The following is a 21,475-nucleotide window of genomic DNA, read 5'->3' on the forward strand; positions in this document are numbered from 1 at the left end:
ACCAACAATGCCACACCTCCCCCTCTTTTACCATCTTCTCTGTTCTTACTGAAACATCTAAATCCTGGAACCTGCAATAACTATTCCTGTCCCTGCTCTATCCATGTCTCCGAAATGGCCACAACATCGAATCCCAGGTACTAACCTATGCTGCAAGTTCACCCACCTTATTCCTGATGCTCCTGGCATTGAAGTAGACACACTTCAAACCAACTTCTTGCTTGCCGGTGCCATCTTGTGTCCCTGAAACTTGATTTCAGACCTCCCCTACTCTCAACCTTTTCTATACTCGAACTACAATTTTGGTTCCCATCCCCCTGCTGTATTAGTTTAAACCCACCCCAATAGCCTTAGCAAATTTCCTCCCCAGGATATTGGTACCCCTCTGGTTCAGATGAAGACCATCCTGCTTGTAGAGATCCCACCTACCCCAGAAAGAGCCCCAATTATCCAAGAATCCAAAACCCTCCCTCCTGCACCATCCCTGTAGCCACGTGTTCAACTCCTCTCTCTCCCTATTCCTTGCCTCACTAGAACGTGGCACGGGCAACAAACCAGAGACAACAATTCTGTTCGTCTTAGCTCTAAGCTTCCATCCTAGCTCCCTGAATTTCTGCCTTAAATCCCCATCTCTCTTCCTACCTATGTCGTTGGTGCCTATGTGGACCACAACTTGGGCCTGCTCCCCCTCCCGCTTAAGGATCTCAAAAACATGATCAGAGACATCATGAACCCTGGCACCTGGGAGGCAACACACCAACCGTGAGTATCTCTCATCCCCACAGAACCTCCTATCTGTCCCCCTAACTATGGAGTCCCCAATAACTACTGCTCTGCTCTTCTCTCTTCCCTTCTGAGCAGCAGGGACAGACTCTGTGCCAGAGCCCTGTGCCCCACTGCTTTCCCCTGGTAGGTCCCCCCCCCCAACAGTATCCAAAACGGTATACTTATTGTTATGGGGAATGGCCACAGGGGATCCCTGCACTGCCTAAACTGCACATCTTTTGGATTGTGGGAGGAAACCGAAGCACCCAAAGGAAACCCACGCAGACATGGGAAGAATGTGCAAACTCCACACAGACAGTCGCCTGAGGCAGGAATTGAACCTGTGTCCCTGGCGCTGTGAGCCACCGTGCTACCCCGAACATGGAGTTTCCTTGTTCTCCCCGTGTCTGCGTGGGTTTCCTCCGGGTGCTCCAGTTTCCTCCCACAGTCCAAAGATGTGCGGGTTACGTGGATTGGTCCTGGGAAAAGCAGGTTTACAGGGATAGGATAGGGGGATGGATCTGGATGTGATCCTCTTTGGAGGATCAGGATGGGCCAAATGGCCTACTTCTACACTGAATGATTCCATGATCACAGATACCTTATTGAGCTACTCAGAAAATGTTGGGAGTAACATAACACAGAACCTAAGACAGAGACATTACCTCCCCCTTTGTTCTCACCATATCCTTCCACTCCTTTCTCTGTCCTGTGCTAATCCAGTTTCCCCTTAAATATATCAATTTTGTTCATCCCAACCACTCCCTGTGGGAGCTGGTTCCACATTCCCACAATTCTCCTGAGAAGGAAATTTCTCCTGAATCCTGACTGGATTTATTAACGTATCTCTTATAATAATGGTTTCTCGTTTTAACCCCTCATAGAACCATCACCTCTTCCCTCACCACCCTTTTGATATTGCAAAGAAATTCAAAGCCCAGTCTTCTGTTTTCTGAAATAAACGTTTCCGATCTGTTCAGATTTCAGATTGGGGAGATGATGGTCTCATGACACTATCACTCAAACTGTTGTTCTAGAAACACAGCAAATGTTCTGGGAACCCAGGTTCAAATCCTGCCATGGGATTGAATTTGAATTCAGTGAACATCTGGAATTAGGAGTCTGATCATGACCATGAATCCATTGACAAGTGTTGGGGGAAAACTTCATCTGGTTCACTAATATCCATTAGGGAAGGAAATTGCCATCCTTACCTGGTCTGGCCTACATGTGACTCCAGACCCACAGCAATGTGGTTGACTCTTGACTACCCTCTGGGCAATTTGGGATGGGTAATAAATGCTGACCTAGTCAGTCCTATGAGGAATTTAAAAATGATTTTCCTGAAGGATGTAACCTCCCATTTCTGGCTTTATTATTTTCAATCTGTTCTTGCGCTCACCCAGTACCTGATCAGTCTTGATTCTATAATGTCAAGTCCAGAATTAGAGTCATAGAGATGTATAGCACAGAAACAGACCCTTCGGTCCAACTTGTCCATGCCGACCACATATCCTGAATTCATCTAGTCCTATTTGCCACCACTTGGCCCATATCCCTCTGAATCCTTCCTATTCATACACCCATCCAGATGCTGTAATTGAATCAGCCTCCACCACTTCCTCTGGCAACTCATTCTGTACACGCACCACCTCTGTGTGAAAAATTTGCACCTTAGGGTCCCTTTTAAATCTTTACCTTCTCACCCTAAACTTATGCCCCCTAGTTCTGGACTCCCCCATCCTGAGGAAAAGACCTTGTCTACTTCCCCTATCCATGCCCCTCATGATTTTATTCAATTATTGTTAAACAGAATGGTACTGTACATGGTTTCAGCAAAGCACTGATTAATGCATCAGCTTGATTTCATACTTGAGAAGTGCAATGTTCTGCAGATCCCAGGTTTCAAATTACATGAGTTTGCAGAATGAATCAAAATTATACCATACACGACATTCACCTCAGCACATCAGTGAACTGTCAATGTACTTTCAGTTGTCAAATAGCCAATGAACATACAGGCAAAATATCTTTCTGCCATGCAAGTGCTGTAATAGTAGCACCAAATCTCTAATGTCATATTCACAGGTTCAAGACAACTTTAACACTATCTCTCCACTTCTCATTGCATTCCCTCCATTCCAAAAGGTCAGCTGGTGAATGATGGAACGGGAACCAAGCTTTGTGCAGTTTTTTATATTTTAACATTCTCCCCGTGTCTGCATGGACTTCCTCCAGGTGCTCCAGTTTACTCCCACAATCCAAAGATGTGCACATTAGATGAATTGGCCAAGCTAAATTGCCCATAGTGTCTGGGGATATGCAGGCTCGATGGATTAGCCACAGGAAATGCAGGGTTACAGGGATAGGGTGGGGGGAGTGGGTCAGGGTGGGATGCTCTTTGGAGAGTCAGTGTGGACTCCATGGGCCGAATGGCCTGCTTCCACACTGTAGGAATTCTATATTAAACACCCACACCCACTGATTAGTCTGTATCTACTTATAGGAGCTTAAGTGAATGACCAGTTCATGTCCACAACCTGCAATCAATTCAAATACAATTCTGTCACAATACCTCTAGCAATAAGCTCTACTGCTTGGCTTGTACACATTTTTATTCATGTAGGTAAAAACAAGGACTGCAGATGCTGGAACCAGAGTCTAGGTTAGAGTGGTGCTGGAAAAGCACAGCAGGTCAGGCAGCATCTGAGGAGCAGGAAAATCTGTGTGACATTTAGACACACCATTGTTCTACCATTCTCACATTCCAATCACTTAATCGGCTCTATCAGCAGCCTTCCTATCCCAGCACTCCAACATCCTCCCCACCCCCAAACTATTGAATAAACGCCGTCCTGTCCACACTTTACTTCAGCTCTGATGGAGAGTCATCTAGACTCGAAATGTTAGCTTGCTCTCTCTCCATGAGTGCTGTCTGACCTGCTGGGATCTCCGGCTTTTATTATTTTCAGTACAGATTCCAGCATCTGCAGTGATTTGCTCCTGCTGATTACTTTTAGATTGCTTCAGTGAGCTGAATTTAAATTCTGGGGTAGCAGTGTTGGGATTTGAACTTGTGTCTCCACCTCATTAACCATTAACTCTGCAACGCACTGTCTGGGAGGATCACAGAGTCATAGAGTCCGACAGCACACAGACAGGCCCTTTGGCCCAAACTGGTCCATACCGACCAAAATGTCCATCCACGCTAACCCCATTTCCCTGAGCTTGGCCCATATCCTTCTAAATCTTTCCTATCCATATATTTGTCCAAATGCCTTTTAAATGTTGTTAATGTACCCGCCTCAACCACTTCCACTGGCAGCTCATTCCATATGCATACCACCTTCTGTGTAAAATAGTTGCCCCTCAGGTTCCCTTTTCTTCTTTCCCCTCTAACCTTAAACCAATGCCCTCTAGCTCTCGATCCCCCATTCCTGGGAAAAAGACTGACCACATCCACACTATCCCTGCCTCTCATGATGTTATACACCTTTATTAGGTCCCCCCTCAGTCTCCTACGCTCTAAAGAAAAAGGTCCATCCTTGTCCAACCTCTCCCTATAACTCAGACCCTTGAGTCCTGGCAATCCTTGGAAATTTCTTCTGCACTTCCTGTTTAATAACATCCTTCCAGTAGCAAGGTGACTGAAACTGAACACAATACTCCAAGTGTGGCCTCACGAACATCCTGCACAACTGCAACACAACTGCCCAACTTCTATGCTCAATGCCCTGACTGATGAAGGCTAGTGTGCCAAAAGCCTTCTTCACTGCCCTGCCTACCTGGGACTCCACTTCCAGAGAACCGTACACCTGAACTCCAAGGTCCCTCTGTTCCACTACACTCCTTAAGGCCCCGCCATTCTCCATGAAACTCCTACCTTGATTTGACTTTCCAAAATGCACGATCTCACACAGTCATAGAGATGTACAGCATGGAAACAGACCCTTCGGTCCAACCCGTCCAGGCCAACCAGATATCCCAACCCAATCTAGTCCCACCTGTCAGCACCCGGCCCATATCCCTCTAAACCCTTCCTATTCATAGACCCATCCAGATGCCTTTTAAATGTTGAAATTGTACCAGCCTCCACCACCTCCTCTGGCAGCTCATTCCATGCACATACCACCCTCTATGTGAAAACTTTGTCTCTTTTATATTTTTCCCCTCTCACCCTAAACCTATGCCCTCTAGTTTTGGACTGCCCGACCCCAGGAAAAGACCTTGAGTATTTATCCTCTCCATGCCCCTCATGATTTTATAAACCTCTATAAGGTCACCCCTCAGCCTCCATCGTTCCAGGGAAAACAGCCCTAGCCTGTTCAACCTCCCCCTATAGCTCAAATCCTCCAACCCTGGCAACATCCTTGTAAATCTTTTCTGAACCCTTTCAAGTTTCACAACATCTTTCTGATAGGAAGGAGACCAGAATTGCACGCAATTTTCCAACTTAAACTAACTTAAACTTATCTATATTCAACTCCATTTGCCATTTCTTGGCCCATTTCCCCAGCTGATCAAGGTCCTGCTGCAATTTCACAACCTTTAAAAAGTACTTGGATGAGCACTTGAGATGTCATAACATTTGAGGCTATGGGTCTAATGCTGGTAAGTGGGACTAGTGTAGATTTAGTGGTATGGTCTGGAAGGGCCTGTACTGTATCATTTGGTGATAAACAGACATCTGAATCACATATTGGTAACCTAGTCGATATACCCATATACTAGTGGATGAGCCTTGCTAGATTGTGCCACTCAAGTGATCTATGTGTCAGTGAATCATCGAATTTTACAGAACATACTAACTGTAGGCTCCTGAAAGAGCTACCCAGCTAGTCCCATTCTCAGCCTTATCTCTGTCACCCCCTAACTTCATCACCATCAATTCCATTTCACCAGCTGCCTGGGTGCAATTTGAACCAGTATTTGTTTGGATCCTCTGGTTTACAGGTCCATCGTCAATTCAGCGGGGCTACCAACTCAACAGTGTCCCCCAAAATCCCTCTGCTCTTCGACTCTGCTTTGACTCTGATTTGTTCGTTCATTACAGATTCAAGATGGGACATGGCGACAGACACAATTTGTTTTCGACACTCAGTTTGTTAGTCAACTTCCAATCGTTGAAATTCATGAGCTCCCTCATGTCACGTCAGCGAGGCAGTACCGGGTAGAAATTGGTCCAGTGTGCTTTCTGTAGGAGGACACCGGAACTGAGTTACCCTCATTAACTCGGTCAGCAAGCCAGCCTCCCTGGAGCTGTCAGCTTTTGGAGAGATTATCTCTGTTCGCTGCGGAGCGTTCAGGAACATTTTTGATTCAAACTGACTCCTCAGGAAGAGTGAATTGATGCCTCTCTGTCTCAGTCACTGCGGTTAGCTGGAAATGAAGGCATTTGATGTATCGGGCACAATATTCTGTGCTCCAAGTCATAGTTCTGACTCCAATGGTCATGGAATCTTTCAGTAATGTATCGGTTGTGATTTCAGCTCCAGTCACTTAGTCAAGACTGAGAAAGAAAGACCCTTAATAGCACTGAAGACTACTTGTTGCAGAAATGTGCAATGTCTTCCCATGAGAGGTGGAAGACAGCTCGGAACAAGTGCGCAGTTTTATCTAATCTTGTCCAAATGTGGAAGAGTCCTCTACCTCTGATTCACTGCCTGTTTCCATCCTGACTCTGATTTTGACAGGTCTGGAAGTTCCTCATGTTCAACAGGCCTGTTTGTTGAGAGACCTGTCTTGCCCACTTCCTGGAGGGACACAGGGCTAGGTCAGGGTGATTCCCAATCAGATTCAGGCCATTGTTGGTGTTTGATACTGGCTCAGCAATGATTTTTCTGCTGTCTGTGCAGGTAAATATTGGTCCTCAACTGAGGAGGGTCTAATTTATCCGGAGCCAGGTTGATTATAAACACCACTTGATGGTAAAAAGCTTGTCCCCAGTGCATTTTGGAACAACACCCTTGTTTGGATATTGGGTGACAGAGTTGCCAATGAGGACTCACTCTCCACTGATAGGCATGCCCCCTTGGCACCGACTCAACCCTCCACTTCCTTCCCTGTCCCGCCAACACCACCCCAATTCTTAAACCCCAACTTTCCAAAGTGCAAGTTGTTGGACAGGTTCGAAAAGAGCATAAGAAATCCCGGTGCCAACACTCAGCAGAAGGCATTCTGTCATGGAGCACCAAGCACAGACACAGAGCCAGGCACTTACCTATCCCACATCTGGTAGTAGTTCAACAGGTGAGGTTTTTTGGGTCCACCTAGACCAAGGTGGGTACTGAATCCTGGGTACTGACTTACACATTGGCATTCTCAGGTGATGCCCCTTTCCCTGTCATTCCTGAACCTCAGTGTTTGCTCATGCGATGGACATCTCATTTCAACAGATACAGATAGAGGGAACTGCACGCTATAACTGCACACCACATCTGCCTCCTGGGTGTCCTAGGTGCTAATATTAATAAGGTGCTACCGTTTTGATATTATGTTGTTTTTTGAAATGTATGTACTGGCTACATTCAGTATTTTTCTGTTTCAAAAGTACTTATTTGGTCATTTATTTCTATCAGAAACATTATTTATATGAACTGTGTAATTATACCAATTGTGTCTTACATTGTATGGAAGTGCTGTACAGATTGGCACAGTGTGTGTGTGGTGACTGTAGATAGATGAAAATGCTTTGCTAGTTAGAGGAATGTTGTAGAACAACTACATGCTTTCTGTTCAGCTTTAAGGTTGTACCTTGCCTTTATATATTAAATTTTGATCTCTCACTCAATGACATGCAATTTAATGTTATTTGTGTATATTTTGTATAGTTGATTTAGCACTGGGTCAAACAATTTATAGGTTAAAAACAATGACTGCAGATGCCGGAAGAGCACAGTAAAATACTGCTCCTTGAATTCTACCTGAACTGCTGTGCTCTTCCAGCACCGCTAATCCAGAATCAAACAATTTATAGTCAGTTAATCAATTAAAGGTTTTATTTAACCTGTTATTATTAGAATTGTAAAGACAGTGAAAGTCTATTTCATCCTGAGTTATTGAATTCCCATTTCACATCAGCATGCCATTATCACCAGGAAAACTGTAAAAATGTTATTAATTTATAGCCTTTATTGCTTGTTTACTGAAACTAACTTAACAAACTGACTTCACTCAATACAAAAGGTAAAGTCACTGTGGCCAGGAGGATGATGGAATACTCCCCACTTGCCTGGATGGGGGCAGCTCCAACAACACTCAAGAAGTTTGACACCATCTAGGACAGAGCAGCTGCTTGATTGGCACCATATCCACAAGCATCCACTCCCTCCACCATCGACGCTCAGTAGCAGCAGTGTATACTAACTATAAGATGCACTGCAGAAATTCACCAAAGATCCTCAGACCCACGAGCACTTTCATCTAGAAGGACAAGGGCAGCAGATACATAGGAACACCACCCCCATGAGTTTCCCTCCAAGCCACCCACCATCCTGACTTGGAAATATATCGCCATTCCTTCACTGTCACTGAGTCAAAATCCTGGAATTCCTTCCCTAAGGACATTGTGGGTCACCCAACAGTGCATGAACTGCAGAGGTTCAAGAAGGCAGCTCACCCCCACCTTCTCAAGGGGCAACTAGGGATGGGCAATAAGTGCTGACCCAGCCAGCGACACCCACATCCCACAAAATGAATATGTTTTTTTAAAAAGTCTTACTAGACCAAGAGGCTGCTGTCTCATTAGAGAGCAAGGAACGAGTGGTGGTGTTTTAACCTAAGGGTCACCATGCCCCAGACAAAGGGCGAGGTTGAGAAGACAGCCCTGCACGGTTACCCTCAGCTGATGTGAGACTGGAACCCACACTGTTGGTGTCACTGTACACTGTAAACCAGCCATCCAACCAACTGAGCTAACCAATATAACCCCTAGCTGTTCTATCTAACTTGCCATAAGATATTGTGCTGATTGTCATTCTGATTATGTTGCAAGTTCTCCAGAACTGTAAGCAGGTTACTGTTCAGTACAATATAGAAGTTCCAAAGTAACAGCAGGGATCCAAATTCATTTAGTCAGAATACAACAAATCTCTTTGAACTGTTGCTGTTAAATTCTACTTATCAACAACTTGCTCATTCCATCAGCAAGGTGATTTTGCAATTTCTGATACAATAGAAGGGTGTTTCTTTGAATTTGTAATTTACAATGTTTTAGTTGTACTTTACATTCTCCAGGATAAATCTTTTGGTCATTATACTTCATAGTTTAGTGACTTTGAGGAACAAGGTCTTTAATTTATGAATATTAGCATGTAAGTACTTATACCCTATCTCCTATTCGAACCAGAATTAAACCATCTAGAATTCAGAGGGTTAAGGAGTGATCTGATTGAAGTCTACAATGTATTAACAGGAAAGAACAGGGTAGATAAAGTTGAACTATTTTCACTGGTTGGAGATTCTAGAACGAGGGGCATACTCTGAGAGTTAGGGCCAGACCGTTCAGGAGAGACGTTAGGAAGCACTTCCACACACACAGAGTGGGAGAGGTTTGGAATTCTCTTCCACAAACAGATGCTAGATCCATTATTAATTTTAAATCTGAGTGAGATACATTTGTTTCTTGATAAATGGTCCTATGTTCCTATCTGACATTTTAGAAAAAGGATTGTTAAAAGGATAGGAAATACAAATGCAGAACATTAGAGTTTAAAGTACAGGTAAAGAAACTTTGCAACAGTACCAGATGTAGTTCCTGAACAAAAGCTATCTAATCCTATTGTCTGACCTTTCATAGCCTTCCACCTGGTTGGAATCCTGAGATTCCAGTTGATTGTTGACTGTGGCTATGACTCACTGCAGGGCAAGTCCAGAATGTTAAACCTACAGAACTACACGATATTTCCAGCACACAAACAGCCCCTTCTGTAAATTGGCCCATAGCAGTGTTTCTCCACCTGCCTCCCTCATTCCAGCCTATCTTTACCCATATCTTCCTATTTCTCTCTCCCTCGTGCATTCACTCACCTCCCCCTGAAATATCCCAATCAGATTTGCCTTGATCTGTTCCCATGGGAATGGGCTCCTTATTCTCCTCAGCCTCTGAGTAAATACATTTCTCCAGAATTGCTGATAGGATTTCTCCCTGTCTGGGACTTTTGGACTGTCCCATTTAAGATGTTTTGTTACTTTTTTCTCTTTCGTTGCTTTGGAAGGGAGGTGAGCAGGGATGGTAGTGCAGGCAGTGCAGTGTTCCTCGTGTGGGATTTTTGATGTGAAGGACACCTGCAGGGAGTGCACCCAACTCCAGCTCCTTGAAGACCATGTTAGGGAACTGGAAGGACAACTGGATGAACTCAGGATTATTCAGCAGGCAGAGACAGTTAGAGATAAAAGCTACAGGGAGGTAGTTACTCCTAGAAATGAAGATAGTTGGGTGATTGTCAGAAGGGGTAAGAAGCAAACAGTGCAGGGATCCCCTGTGGCCATTCCCCATAGCAAGTATTCCATGTTGGACACTGTTGGATGGGACCACGGGTAAGCCATGGGGTACAGGTCTCTGGCACAGAACCTGTCCCAGTAGCTCAGAAGAGAAGGGGGGGAGGGGAAAGGAGTACAGCATTAGTCACTGGGGTCTCCATAGTTAGAGGGACAGATAGGTTCTGTGGAAACAAGAGAGACTCACGGTTGGTGTGTTGCCTCCCAGGTGCCAGGGTTCGTGATGTCTCTGATCATGTTTTCGGGATCCTTAAGGGGGAAGAGTAGCAGCCCCAAGCCGTGGTTCACATAGGCACCAACGACATAGGGAGAAAAAGGGATGGGGATTTAAGGCAGAAATTCAGGGAGTTAGGGTGGGAAGCTAGGAGCTAGAACAAACAGAGTTGTTATCTCTGGTTTGTTGCTTGTGCCATGTGCTAGCGAGGTGAGGAATAGGGAGAGAGAGGAGTTGAACACATGGCTACGTTGATGGTGCAGGAGGGAGGGTTTTGAGTTCCTGGATAATTGGAGCTCATTCTGGGGTAGGTGGGACCTCTACAAACAGGATGGTCTTCACCTTACCCACAGGCATACCAATATCCTGGGGGAGAAATTTGCTAATGTTCTTCGGGAGGGTTTAAACTAATTCAGCAGGGGATGGGTATCTGAATTGTAGCTCCAATGTCCAGGAGATTGAGAGTAGTGAGGTTATAAATAAGGATTCAAGGGGAAGGTTTAAACTAATTCAGCAGGGGATGGGTATCTGAATTGTAGCTCCAATGTCCAGGAGTTTGAGAGTAGTGAGGTTATAAATAAGGATTCAAGGTTACAAGAATGCACTGGCAGGCAAGAAGTTGGTTTGAAGTGTGTCTACTTCAACGCCAGGAGCATCCGGAATAAGGTGGGTGGACTTGTGGCATGGGTTGGTACCTGGGACTTAGATGTTGTGGCCCTTTCAGAGACATGGCTAGAGCAGGGACAGGAATGGTGGTTGCAGGTTCTGGGATTTAGCTGTTTCAGTAAGAACAGAGAAGATGGTAAAAGAGAGGAGGTGTGGCATTGTTAGTCAAGGACAGTATTACGCTGGCAGAAGGACGTTTGAGGACTCAGCCACTGAGGTAGTTTGTGCTGAGTTTAGAAAGAGAGGTTACCCTATTGGGAGTTTTCTATACGCCTCCGAAAAGTTCCAGAGATGTAAAGGTTAAGGATAGCAAAGATGATTCTGGATAGGAGCAAGATTAACAGGGTAGTTGCTACAGGGGATTTTAACTTTCCAAATATTGACTGGGAATACTATAGTTCAAGTACATTAGATAGGTCAGTTTTTGTCCAATGTGTGCACGAGGGTTTCCTGACACAGTATGTTGACAGGCCAACAAGGGGCGAGGCCATATTGGATTTGGTACTGGGTAATGATCCAGGCCAGGTGTTAGATTTGGAGGTAGGTGAGCACTTTGGTGATAGTGACCACAATTTGGTTATGTTTAATTTAGCGAAGGAATGGAATAGGTAAGTAAAACAGGCAAGAGTTGTAGCTGAGGGAAAGACAATTATGATGTGATTAGGCAAGATTTAGGATGTGTAGGATGGGGAAGGAAACTGCAGGAGATGGGAACAATTGAAATTCGGAGCTTATTCAAGGAACAGCTCCTTGATAAGTATGTACCTGTCAGGCAGGGAGGAAATTGTCGAGCGAGGTAGCCATGGTTTACTAAAGAAGTTGAATCTCTTGTCAAGAGGAAGAAGAAGGCTTATGTAAGGATTAGACGTGATGGATCAGTTAGGGCGCTTGAGAGTTACAAGTTAGCCAGGAAGGACCTAAAGAGAGAGCTAAGAAGAGGCAGGAGGGGACATGAGAAGTCATTGGCAGATAGGATCAAAGAAAACCCTAAAGCTTTCTATCGGAATATAAGGAATAAAACAATGACTAAAGTAAGATTAGGACCAGGAGTCAAGGATAGTAGTGGGGAGTTGTGCATGGAGTCAGCAGAGATAGGAGAAGCATGAAATGAATATTTTTCATCAACATTCACACAGGAAAAAGAAACTGTTGAGGAGAATACTGAGATACAGGCTATTAGACTAGACAGGATTGAGGTTCATAAGGATGAGATATTAGCAATTCTGGAAAAAGTGAAAATAGTTAAGTCCACTGGGCCAGATGGGATTTAGCCTACGATTGTCTGGGAAGTCAAGGAGGAGATTGCAGAGCCTTTAGCTTTGATCTTTATGTCATCATTGTCCACAGGAATAGTGCTGGAAGGCTGGAGGATAGCAAATGTCCCCTTGTTCAAGAAGGGGAGTAGAGATAACCCGGGTAATTATAGACCAATGAGCCTTACTTTCATTGTGGGCAAAGATTTGGAAAAGATTATAAGAGATATGATTTATAATCATCTAGAGAGGAATAAATTGATTAGGGATAGTCAACACGGTTTTGTGAAGGGTAGGATGTATTTTGGGGCCACTGCTGTTTGTCATTTTTACAAATGAACTGGATGAGGGCGTAGAAGGATGGGTTAATAAATTTGCTGATGAAACTAAGGTCAGTAGAGTTGTGGATAGTGCCGAAGGATGTTGCAGGTTATAGAGGGACATAGATAAGCTGCAGAGCTGGGCTGAGAGGTGGCAAATGGAGTTTAATGTGGAAAAGTGTGAGGTGATCCACTTTGGAAGGAGCAACAGGAATGCAGAGTACTGGTCTAATGGTAAGATTCTTGGTAGATGAGCAGACTGCATGTACATAGATCCCTGAAAGTTGATACCAAGGTTGATAGGGTTGTTAAGAAGGTATAGGGTGTGTTAGCTTTTATTGGTTGAGGAATTGAGTTTTGGAACCATGAGGACATTTTGCAGCTATACAAGGCTTCAGAGGAGATTTACCAGGATGTTGCCTGATATGGAGGGAAGCTCTTATGAGGAAAGGCTAAGGGACTTGAGGTTGTTTTCGTTAGAGAGAAGAAGGGTAAGAGATGACTTAATAGAGACATACAAGCTAATCAGAGGGTTAGATAGGGTGGGCAGGGAGAGCCTTTTTCCTCAGATGGTGATGCTAGCACGAGGAGACACAGCTTCAAACTGAGGGGTGATAGATATAGGACAGATGTCAGAGGTAGTTTCTTTACTCAGAGAGTATTAGGGGTGTGGAACACCCTGCCTGTGACAGTAGTAGCCTCGCCAACATTAAGGGCATTTAAATGGACATTGGATAAACAAATGGATAAAAATGGAATACTGTAGGTTAGATGGGCTTCAGATTGGTTCCACAGGTCTGAATATAATTACTGCTAAATTACTATTCCTCAAAGGCTAATTTTATATTTGTGGGAAGGCAAATTTTTCAAAGATATTAAAAATCACATAATTAATAAAGGTTTGGTGATATTGACATTTTAACTTCTACCTAAATCCAATCCATCACTTATTATTTTCAGTCTGAAAAATTATACATAGAAACAGAGAAGCTAGGAGCAGGAATAGGCCATTCGGCCCCTCGAGCCTGCTCTACCATTCGATATAATCATGACTGATCTTCAAGCTCAATACCCTAATCCTCACCCCCCTCTCCCCCCATATCACTTCATCCCTTTAACCACTGGAGTTATATTTACCTTGTCCTTGATAATGCTTTGGCCTCAACCACTGTCTGTGGCAGTGAATTCCACAGCCTGCCCACTCTCTGGGTGAAGACATTTCTCCTCATCTCTGTCCAAAAAGGTTTACCCCTTATCCTTAAACTGTGACCCTCGATTCTGGGCTCCACACCGTCAGAAGCATCCTTCCTACTTCTACCCTGTGTAGTCCATTTCTATGGGATTCCCCCTCATTACTCTAAACTCCAGTGACTACAATCCTAACTGACTCAATGTCTCCTCATATGTTAGTCCTGTCATCCCAGGAATCAATTTGGGAAACCTTCACTGTACTCCCGCAATAGTAAGAACATTCTTCCTCAGATACGGAGATCAAATCAGCACACAATCCTCCAGGAGTGCCCTCACCAAGACCCGGTACAATTGTAGGAAGACACCCCTGCTCCTGTACCCGAACCCTCTCACTAAGGAGACCAACATACAGTTAATCTTCTTCACCACCTGCTGCACCGACACACTTATCTTCAGCGACTGGTGCATGACGATGCCCACGCCTTGTTGTAAGTTCCCCTCGCTTAGTTTACAGCCAATCAAATAATAGTCCTTCCTTGCTGCCACTGGGGAGACTTCAGGTTGATAAGAGGTTCTAAAAGGAGTTGATGAAGTTTTGGAGTATTCAGTTTGGTTGAGCCTGCCTGACTGAAAGTCTTGAATTAACTGCTTCAAACTATTGACTTCAAACGCTTCGACACAACAAGCCAGAGCTATCGGAAATACAAGCTACAAACTGGATATCCAAAAGCCAGCTCATATACAGGAAAACACTTCATTTCACACCGGCAAACATCCACTGAATCCCAGACAGAAGGCCCTAACTAAATGTCCTGGCCTCTCAGTTACAGAAAATCCCACTTCAAGTGGAAGAAAATTGACACTTTTTGATTGATCTAAATACCAGCTGATGCAGGCCCATTGAATGTGTGCTCAGCATTCCAGCAGTACATCAAACATGATGCTGAGAATCCTTACTGCATACACGCTGTGGAATTATCCCCTCCTCACAAGACTCAAGGGTGGGGGATGGGTCTATTTTCTATTATGGATTTATCTTCTATTTTATTCACTTATGGGATGTATCTGGCTAGGCCAGCATTTATTGCCCATCCCTAATTACCCAGAGGGCAGTTAAGAGTCGACCTCATTGCTGTGGGACTGGACTCACATGTAAACCAGGCCAGGTAAGGATGGCAGTTTCCATCCCTAAAGGACATTAGTGACCCAAATGGGATTTTCCAACAATTGACATGGTCATCATTAGACTCAGTTAAAAATCACACATTGTGTGATTTTTTAACTTTGTCCACCCCAGTCCAACACCGGCTCCTCCACATCATCAATAGACTCATAATTCCAGTTTCTTTGTTGAATTCAAATTCCATTATCTGTTGTGACAGAAGTTGATCCCAGGTCCCCAGAACATGAGCTGAACTTCTGAATGAATATTCTAGTGATGATACCACCAGCAATCGCCTCCCAGTGAGAGAGACAATTCATATCATCTGAATAAAACTTTTATTTCATTTTCAAATTCCTTGGCTTTTCAAAAGAATGCTGTGCACCATCCGATTCCACTCTGCACCATCTGATTGTTTTGGAATTGAACAGAACTGGTGAAAGATAACTGCCTCAGAGAGGCAACTTTAATTTGAAATAAAATCTTGCTTGTTGTGATTGCAAGATCAGGTTCCTAAGAAGAATTAATTGATATTGTTTCCGCCCTTAAAAAGTAAAGTGCATTCAGCCACTCCTTAAATGTTTGTAGTTTTTTATGAGTTACAGTCACATGGTTAAATTGGAGAAAACAGTTGGGTCTGAGTAAAGGTCTCCAGACCCGAAACATTAACTCTGATTTCTCTCCACAGATGCTGCCAGACCTGCTGAGCTTTTCCAGCTATTTCCGTTTTTGTTTCTGGTTTTAGCCAAGATGTATGTAAAGGAGACTTTTTTAAAATCAAAGGTAAATGAAATATGTCAAAACATGTATTAAAGCAATAGTTACAGAAATTTACAATCACAACCTTATCTTGTGGCACGTCCACTTTCTGACCAAATGAAGCTCAATAATAAGAGTAAATCTGTATATGTTCCCATTCCTTAGAGAGAGCTATCTCTCACATCAGAATAATGGGCTCAGGTAAATAGATATTCATTCAAAGAATAATGTACTGGCCTCGGCTCTTTGGCACTTTTTTTATTGAATCAATTGCACATGCCTCAGGCGAGGTGAGTGTGACTACCGTTGACACGAAGGCAGGATTTGTCACAATTCACTGGGCTAGTGTAGGGACATTCAGCTCCACTGTTTCTAGAATGTGGAAAATGAGAAGGTTTACTGGGATTTCCAATTACTCTCTGACTCAAAGCGACCCAGGATAGAAGAGAACCACACCAGCTTCCTTTATCAGCAATAAAAATGTAACCTTATTTAGTTTGGAGAGAGTGAGCATAATTCGGTTACAGTTAATTTAGCGCTGGAAGTGGACAGGTAAATGCCACAGGGCAAGAGTTATAGATGGGGAAAGGGCAATTATAATATGATTAGGCAAGACTTAGGAGGCATAAAATGGGGCATCAAAATGTAGGGGATGGGGACAACTGAAATGTGGAGCTAGTTTAAAGAACAGATATTGCATGCCCTTGATAGGTATGTCCCTGTCAGGCAGGGAGGAAGTGATAAGGTAAGGGAACCGGGGTTTACTACAGAAATTGTATCACTTGTTAAGTGGAAGAAGGAGACTTATGTGACGTTGAGGCGTGATGGAGAGGTACAGAGTAGCTCGGAAGGATTTAAAGAGAGAGTTAAGAAGAGCAAGGAGGGGACACGAGCAGTCTTTAGCCAGTAGAATAAAGGAGAACCCTACAGCTTTCTAAAGCTTTGTGAGGAATAAAAGGATGACGAGGGTAGGAATAAGGCCAGGCAAAGACAGAAGTGGGAAGTTGTGTGTGGACCCTGTGGAGATTGGAGAGGTGCTCAAAGAATATTTCTCATCTGTTTTCACTCAGGAAAAGGAGAATATTGTAGAGGAGAAAACTGAGATATAGGCTATTAGACTTGAAAGGATTGAGGTTAGTGAGGAGGAGGTGTTATCAATTCTAGAAGGTGTGAAAGTAGATAAGTCCCCTGGGCCGGATGGGAATTTCCCGAGAAATCTCTGGGAAGCTAGGGAGGAGATGGCCGAGCCTTTGGCCTTTATCTTTGTGTTGTCATTGTCTACAGGTTTAGTATCAGAGGACTGGAGGATTGTAAATGTTGTGCCCTTGTTCAAGAAGGGCAGTAGAGATGATCCAGGTAATTATAGACCAGTGAGCCTTATGTCTGTTGTAGGAAAGGATTATAAGAGATAGAATTTATAATCATGTAGCAAGCAACAGTTTGATTGGAAATAGTCAACATGGTTTCGTCAAGGGCAGGTCGTGTCTCACAAACCTCATTGAGAAGGTGACCAGGCATGTAGATGAGGGTAGGGCAGTTGACATGGTGTACATGGACTTCAGCAAAGCCTTTGATAAGGTTCCACATGGTAGGCTGTTGGAGAAAATGCAGAGGCATGGGATTGAGGGTGATTTAGCAGTTTGGATTAGAAGCTGGATTTCTGGTGGTTGAAGGAAAATATTCAGCCTGGAGTCCGGTTACTAGTGGTGTGCCACAAGGATCTGTTTTGGGACCACTGCTGTTTGTCATTTTTATAAACGACTTAGACGCAGGCATAGGTGGATGGGTTAGTTAGTTTGCAGATGATATTAAAGTTGGTGGAGTAGTGGACAGTGTGGAAGAAAGTTGCAGGTTGCAGGGGGACTTGAATAAACCGCAGAATTGGGCTGAGAGGTGGCAATGGAGTTCAATGCAGCTAAATGTGAGGTGATGCACTTTGGGAAGAATAACAGGAAGGCAGAGTACTGGGTCAATGGAAAGATTCTTGGTAGTGTGGATGTGCAGAGGGATCTTGGAGTCCATGTACATAGATCCCTGAAAGTTGCCACCCAGGTGGATAGTGCTGTTAAGAAGACATACGTGTGTTAGGTTTCATTCATAGAGGGATTGAGTTCCGGAGCCATGATGTCATGCTGCAACTATACAAAACGCTAGTGCGGCCACACTTGGAATATTGTGTACAGTTCTGATTGCTCCATTACAGGAAGGATGTGGAAGCATTGGAAAAGGTGCAGAGGAGATTTACCAGGATGTTGCCTGGTCTGGAGGGAAGGTATTAGGAGAATAGGCTAAGAGACCTGGGTCTCTTCTCATTGGAAAGAAGAAGGCTCAGAGGGGATTTGATAGAGACATACAAGATGATCAGAGGATTAGATAGGGTGGACAGTGAGAGTCTTTTTCTGAAGATGATGAAATCTGCTTGTATGAGGGAGCATTGCTGCAAATTGAGGGGTGATAGATTTAAGACAGGATGTCAGAGGCAGGTTCTTTATTCAGAGAGTGGTAAGGGCGTGGAATGCCCTGCCTGCCAATGTAGTTAACTCAGCCACATTAGGGGCATTTAATCAATCCTTGGATAAGCACATGGATGATGATGGGATAGTGTAGGGGGATGGGCTTAGGTTAGTTCAAAGGTCGGCGCAACATCAAGGGCTGAAGGGCCTGTTCTGCGCTGTGTTGTTCTATGTTCTATGTTCTATGTATGTAACACACTGAATTTAACAACAATAAAAAATCAGATTTCTAACTTATGTAACTTAAACGTTACCCTTTTTGACATTCGCACACAAACGTTCACACACTCTCACTCAAGTACGAACACACATGCACTCATTGACTCACATTCGCTTTCACACACATGCATATTCTCACTCACACGTATATGCACATGTACTCTTGCACACATACTCTCTCACATGCACACGCAAAAACAAATACACATACACAGAGATATACATGCATACTCACTTATGCATATGGACTTGCTCACATACACACATTTATGCAAACACATGAAACAAGGGGTTAGGAGTGGGGGGAGTAAGAAAAGTCAGAGGAAATGAATTCTCAATCCAAACTCTCAAAACTAGATTAGATTAGATTACATTACAGCGTGGAAACAGGCCCTTCGGCCCAACAAGTCCACACCGCCCCGCCGAAGCGCAACCCACCCATACCCCTACATTTACCCCTTACCTAACACTACAGGCAATTTAGCATGGCCAATTCACCTGACCTGCACATCTTTTTGGACTGTGGGAGGAAACCGGAGCACCCGGAGGAAACCCACGCAGACACGGGGAGAATGTGCAAACTCCACACAGTCAGTTGCCTGAGGCGGGAATTGAACCCACGTCTCCGGGGCTGTGAGGCAGCAGTGCTAACCACTGTGCCACCGTGCCGCCCACAAATGGAGAATGCGGGCATTCAGAGTGCAGCACTCAGAGTGCGGGCACTCTGAAAGTGGAGATATATTGAACACAGAACATAGAACATTACAGCTCAGTACAGACCCTTCAGCCTTTGATGTTGCGCTGACCTGTGAAACCAATCTGAAGCCTATCTAACCTACACTATTTCATTTACATCCATATGTCTATCCAATGCCCATTTAAATGCCCTTAAAGTTGGCAAGTCTATTACTTTGCAGGCAGGGCGTTCCATACCCCTACTACTCTCTGAGTAAAGGAACTACCTCTGACATCTATCCTGTATCTATCACTCCTCAATTAGAAGCTATGTCTCCTTGTGTTAGCCATCACCATCTGAGGAAAAAAGCTCTCACTATCCCACTAAGCCTCTGATTATCTTGTGTGTCTCAATGAAGTCATCTCTCAACCTTCTCTCTAACAACAACAGCTTCAAGTCCCTCAGCCTTTTCTCAAAAGACCTTCCCTCCACACCAGGCAACATCCTGGCAAATTGCCTCTGAGTCCTTTCCAAAGCTTTCACATCCTTCCTATAATGCGGTGACCAGAACTATACGCAGTACTCCAAGTGCAGCTGCACCAGAGTTTTGTACAGCTGCAACATGACGTTATGGTTCCAAAACTCAATCCCTCTCCCAATAAAAGCTAACACACCATATGCCTTCCTAACAACCCTAATCAACCTGGGTGGAAACTTTCAGGGATTTATGTACATGGACACCAAGATCTTCCTGCTCACCTACAATCCAAAGAATCTTACCATGAGCCCAGTATTCTGTATTCCTGTTCCTCCTTCCAAAGTGAATCACCTCACACTTTTCCACATTAAACTCCATTTGGTTCCTCAATCATTTTCCTTTCTTTAGGAAATGCCCATACCCTTGGTATCACCGTGTACCAACGACCTCTAACCCATCACCCTCCCCTTACAGGATGCCCTGCAGCCATTCAGTAACATCCTTGATGCTAGCACCAGGGAGGCATTTTCAATTTTGTTTTCCACCATTTCTGAACATGTTTGACCTCTTTCGACAGAAAATCAAATTGTTGCTTGCGAGATGATTATAAATCTTATCTCTTATAATCCTTTCCAAAACCTTTCCTACAACAGACATAAGGCTCACTGGTCTATAATTACCTGGGTCATCTCTGCTGCCCTTCTTGAACAAGGGCACAACATTTGCAATCCTCCAATCCTCTGGTAACAAACCTGTAGACAATGACGACTCAAATATCAAAACCAAAGGCTCGGCTATCTCCTCCCTAGATTCCCAGAGAATCCTCAGATAAATCCCATCCAGCCCAGGGGACTTGTCTACTTTCACTCCTTCTAGAATTGATAACACCTGTTCATAACTAACCTCGATCCTTTCTAGTCTAATATCTCGTACCTCATTCTTCTCCTCTACAATATTCTCCTTTTCCTGAATGAAAACTGATGAGAAACGTTCGTTTAGCACCTCTCCGAACTCCACAGGGTCCACACTCAACTTCCCACTTCTGTCTTTGACTGGCCCTATTCCTAACCTCGTCATCCTTTTATTCCTCACATACCTATAGAAAGCTTAAGGGTTCTCCTTTTATTCTATTTGCTAAAGACTGCTCATGTGCTCTCTTTGCTCTTCTTAACTTTCTCTTTAAATCCTTCCTAGCTGATCTGTAACTCTCCATCGCCTCGTCTGAACCATCTCGTCTCAACAACATCTAAGCCTCCTTCTTCTTCGTAGCAAGAGATGCAATTTCTGTTCTAAACCACGGTTCCCTTACCTTATCACTTCCTCCCTGCCTGACACAGACATACCTATCATGGACACACAATTTCTGTTCCTGAAACCAGCTCCACATTTCCATTGTCTGCATCCCCTGCATTTTGCTACCCCATTCTATGCATCCTAATTCCTGCCTAATCGCATTATAATTGCCCTTGCCCCACACTTAATGGTAAGGTCCTAGGGAGTGTTGCTGAACAAAGAGACCTTGGAGTGCAGGTTCATAGCTCCTTGAAAGTGGAGTCACAGGTAGATAGGATAGTGAAGAAGGCGATTGCAATGCTTTCTTTTATTGGTCAGAGTACTGAGTACAGGAGTTGGGAGGTCATGTTGCGGTTGTACAAGACATTGGTTAGGCCACTGTTGGAATATTGCGTGCAATTCTGGTCTCCTTCCTATTGGAAAGATGTTGTGAAACTTGAAAGGGCTCAGAAAAGACTGACAAGGATG

The 21,475-nt window shown here is 44.1% G+C and overlaps 1 protein-coding gene across 3 annotated transcripts in view; it reads left to right on the forward strand.

The window, feature by feature from the left end:
- LOC122554101 (collagen alpha-1(XXIV) chain) overlaps positions 1 to 7,553 on the forward strand; it is a 461,503-nt gene extending 453,950 nt beyond the window's left edge. For all 3 annotated transcript variants that reach the window (XM_043698575.1, XM_043698576.1, XM_043698577.1), the window contains one exon: positions 5,819 to 7,553. In XM_043698575.1, the coding sequence (XP_043554510.1) occupies positions 5,819 to 5,965 (147 nt within the window). In that variant the 3' untranslated portion in view covers positions 5,966 to 7,553. The remainder of the gene's footprint in view (positions 1 to 5,818) is intronic.
- The last annotated feature ends 13,922 nt before the right edge of the window (positions 7,554 to 21,475 follow it).

Source organism: Chiloscyllium plagiosum, chromosome 11, assembly GCF_004010195.1.
Source record: "Chiloscyllium plagiosum isolate BGI_BamShark_2017 chromosome 11, ASM401019v2, whole genome shotgun sequence".
Taxonomy (NCBI): domain Eukaryota; kingdom Metazoa; phylum Chordata; class Chondrichthyes; order Orectolobiformes; family Hemiscylliidae; genus Chiloscyllium; species Chiloscyllium plagiosum.